The sequence below is a fragment of the Drosophila pseudoobscura genome, unplaced genomic scaffold, assembly GCF_009870125.1.
Source record: "Drosophila pseudoobscura strain MV-25-SWS-2005 unplaced genomic scaffold, UCI_Dpse_MV25 Unplacedtig00000018, whole genome shotgun sequence".
Lineage (NCBI taxonomy): Eukaryota > Metazoa > Arthropoda > Insecta > Diptera > Drosophilidae > Drosophila > Drosophila pseudoobscura.
The window spans coordinates 41,963-45,972 of record NW_022881698.1 but is presented as its reverse complement, the minus strand read 5'-3'; the positions used below and the strand labels follow the sequence as shown (position 1 = coordinate 45,972).

Here is a 4,010-nt window from a genome sequence, read left to right as displayed (position 1 = left end):
CTTGGCTGCACGCCTCTTAATCTTCACACCACGCGTTTGCTGGCTACTGTTCTTTTCCCTTTGCTTGGCTTCACTTTTTGTGGCTCACTACTCACTTCACTCGTGTTGGCTCCGTCTGTCGACTGTCCTGCTTTCTGGTCGCGGCCCTCCTCTTATAGGCTCGCTTCTGCGTCGGCGCCGCCGATGCCGCCTGGCGCTAACGGCACTTCCCGCCATGCGGTGCCCGTACTTTTCCATCGGCGTTCCTTCATTCCCTTGTCGCTTTCCAACGGGACCTGGCTGGTGGCGTGATCTCATGACCATATTTGGTCATGCGCTGGACCACTGCCGGCCCGATCCCGTCATCCCGCAGCTCGCTCTCCAACGGGACCTGGCTGGTGGCGTGATCTCATGACCATATTTGGTCATGCGCTGGACCACTGCCGGCCCGATCCCGTCATCCCTGCTCTCTCCCCAGGGATCCTCCCCTCTCATCTTTGGACCCCGGGGGCGCTCTCCTCGGGAATTCGCCGCCTCCGGATATCCCCGGATAACGGTCGTTAGCGCTTAACCCTATAGTGCCCCCTATGTGTGGGAATACCTTTCCTCACACTTCCCCCTTTCTTTTATTGACGGAAAAACTCCGGTTTTCCGCGACCCGGGTTTGGGATGTTTCAAAAATGCCCGCGCGACCGGCGCGCGCGTGCTTTGTTCTCGACAGGGGTCTCTGGCGCCCTCTTTCGGTCTTGCGCCTGGCGGTGTTGCCATATCTCTTTAATGCGTGCGATCGCTTCGATTTCCCCCTATCGGTGGTTCGTGGAGGAGCCTCTGTCGCCCCTGCCCGTCATGGGTAATGGTCGCTATTCTGACCTACTCGATATGACCCAGAGTTGCCCTTACGCTCCACTCGATAAAGCGTAGGGTCGTCTTTGCGATCTACTCGATATGTCGCAGCGTGCGTACTCTACTTCCGGATCGCGAATCCCTCAATGGACTGAAAACGTACTGTTTCCTCGCGATGCCGGACGTTTTGTGTTCTCTTTTTTTTTCTTTGTGTGCGTTCGGTCTTCCCTACCGCCCTCCGCTGGCGCGCCCGCCTGCCGCCTGCCCACTGGATGCTTCGGGTAAGTTTTCTCCCGCTTCGCCTCCCTCTCCGTGTCTTCATTCACGCTTCCCCGATGCCCCGCCGTTCCTCGGCCGCCAGGTAAGACCGTGCCTTTCTTTTTTTTTTTTCATAATATTTTATTATTTTTCTTCTTCTTTTTTTTTTCTTCTCTTCTCACCTCCTCAGTACTCCGCGCGGAATACCTCCTGCCGCTCGGTGGACACCAACAGCCGATACCGAACGCTACCGTCGGTGACCAGGCGCTTCACCCTCCTTGAGTTAGGCTTTATCCGCGCGAGGGAGCGCGTGACGACGGCCGGCCACTCCTCGCGGCTGACGGGCCGCCACCGTGCGTTGTCCGCCGATCTCGTCTGTGGCCACGATGCCTGGCGTTGGAGCTCAGGCCGACGCGCCTCCGTCCGCTCCCCTGGGCACGACGCCTGTCGCCCCAGCTTCGGCCGCTCGCCATGGCTGGGTTCCGGCCACTGCCATGGTCCTTTCTCCCATGGCTCAGGTGAGTGGCGCTCCGCCGCCTCATCCTTCTCCGCCGCCGCTCCCGCGCCGTCGCCCGCTTCGCCGTCGGTCGCCGCCTCGACTACGGGTACCGCCGCTGGGCCCTCCGCCGATAGTGATGGTGTCGCGTTTGCTGTGCTCTCCGTCTCGCCTTCTTTGGCCGTGGGTGCTGCCGATGGGCCTGTCGACCCCTGTGGCCGTGCCCGCCGCCTCGGGTCCCGCTCGTCGCTGGCGCGTGGTGCCTCTTCCCACAGTCGTGCCTCCCCCGGCTCCTGCTCGGGCTGCTGAGGCGCGGGCCCCGAGGCCCACGATATGTGCAGCGTTTGCACGTGCCACAACATGCCGTCTCTCACCGCGGAGCGCACCTCTTGCGAGACGAATGGCCCAATGGCGGCTCCCTGTGGCCCGTGCCAGTGCTGCTGATGCTGCTGATACTGCTGCTGCTGCCGCGGCTGCTGATCCCCTTCGCCGCGCGTGTCGTCGTCCGGCGGCTGACTCTGGAGCGGCTCTTCCTCTGCTCCCGGCGGCGGTGGGGCCTGCGGCCGTGGCTCCTCCTCGGACTCGACGTCTTCAGGGGGTGGCTGCCAAAGCTCTTCCTCCTCCACCTCGGCTCGTCGTAGCCTCTCCTGCCACTCCTCTTCGGGCGACTGGACTCGGGCCGCCTTCGGCGCTGGTGGGCACTCCGCCTCCTCCTCTTCGCTGGAGATCACCGCCAGCCCGCCTGCCGCGCCCTCCGCCCGCGTCGCCCTCGCCTTCTCCGCTTCCGTCCGCCGACGCGCCCTCTCCTTTTGCTCCGCTGCGTGCAACTTGCTAATGCACCTCCATTGGTGCGCGACGTCTCGTTGGTGGCGCTCCGCCTCCGCTTCTCTCGCCTCCTTCTCGGCCTCCTGCGCGGCCTTGAGCCTCTTCGCCAGCGCCAGGGCGTCCTCCCACACCCGCCGTTGCCTCTGCTCCTCCGCTGCCGCGGCCAGTGCGAACCGCCGGTGCCATTCCGCGAGGCGTCGTGCCTCAGCGGCCGCGTCGTCTTCCGGGGCGTCAGCCGGCGTTGCCTGTGGCTCCTTGACCGCGGTTTCGATCGGCGTTGGCTGCCGCTCCTCGACCTGTGGGTCTGTCGGTTGCCGACCCCGTTGCCGCGCCGCCGACCTCCCCCTTGTGCGCGCCGACGACGCCTCTTCCCTGGGCGCACGCGTCGACTGGGTGGACGCCCGCTTCGAGACCCTCTCCCTGGGCTCCTCCTTCCGCGCTGTGTGCCCCCTCTGTCCTCTCTCAGGCCGCTCCTCGCGCTTGCTGGTCCGGGACTCCTCGCGGTTGACGGTGTGGGGCTCCTCGCGCTTGCTGACGCGAGGCCCCTTGCGCCTACTGGCCCGGTGCTCTTCGCGCTCCTCGGCGCGGGGCTCCTCGCGCTTGCTGGCGCTGGGCTCCTTGCGTCTGCTGTTCCGGGGCTCCTCTCGTCGGTTGGTCGGGGGCTCCTCGCGCTTCGCCTCGTGTGCGCGTTTCCTCCGAGGTGCCGGCTCCCAGCTCACCAACTCCAGATCGCTTCCCTCATCGGTGTACCCCGTCGATACCACCGGGGACATCGTCGGTCCCGTGGATCCCGCGGGCGACACCAGCGGTGAGGCCAGTAGCTGGAGCTCCGGGGACCTACTCCTGCTCGCCCTTTGCCCGTCTCCTATGGCTGGATACCCGCGGCGAATCCATTTTCGCTGCTCCGTCAGGTATTTTATTAACTGATGCTGCATTTTATACTCTTTCCTTTTTTTTCTCCTCGCACGTGGTCCACTTTGAAAAGACCTGATCGCGCGCTGCCCCCTCCTTTATAAGGGCTCGTGCCGGTGCTCACCGTTCCCTGTAACGGTGCCTTACATGGGCCCGTGGGACGGCTCTCTCTTGCTTTCCAGCTGGCTCTCTCGCTCGCTCCCGTTTTGAAAGTTATCCGCGCCTCTCGCCGCGTTAACCCTAGGGTGCCCCCTGGTTTTGTAAGCCTTCCTTCGGTTCCCACTTCTGCCTCCTTTTTTTTTTTTTTATATATATTTTCTTCTTATTTGGCCCTTTTTACTTCCAGGTCTGGCGACGTGTTGTTTGGCTTTGCCTTGGATCTGGTAAGCTTTCCGAGTTCTTGGGTTCCTCATCTCACCTTGCCTTTTCTTTCAGCCCGTCCTTGGTTCCGATCCAGGGTGCTGACCGATCTTCCAGCCCAGGATCTACAGGTCCTCCCACCTTTCGCCCGTGCTGCCCACATCGGCCCGCCCCCCGTGGCCAGCTCCGCCCGTCTCTGGATCGGCTTAGACGCGGATGTCCCCCCGTGCAGCGCCTCGGACCCAGGGATCATCCGATTCCCCAGCCGGTAGAACGCGCACGGGCGGCATCCGCTTTTGTCCCGCCATCCCCGACGTTAGCAGCTGGCTTCGATGTC

At 63.4% G+C, this 4,010-nt stretch overlaps 1 protein-coding gene across 1 annotated transcript; it reads right to left on the bottom strand.

Annotated features, from left to right (window-relative positions):
* Positions 1-2,575: 2,575 nt before the first annotated feature.
* On the bottom strand, positions 2,576-3,174 carry LOC117185415 (neurofilament heavy polypeptide-like; the record flags this gene model as incomplete). Its single annotated transcript, XM_033385671.1, has 1 exon — positions 2,576-3,174. A coding segment is annotated over exon 1 (599 nt), but the record flags the coding sequence as incomplete, so codon positions are not given.
* Positions 3,175-4,010: the final 836 nt, after the last annotated feature.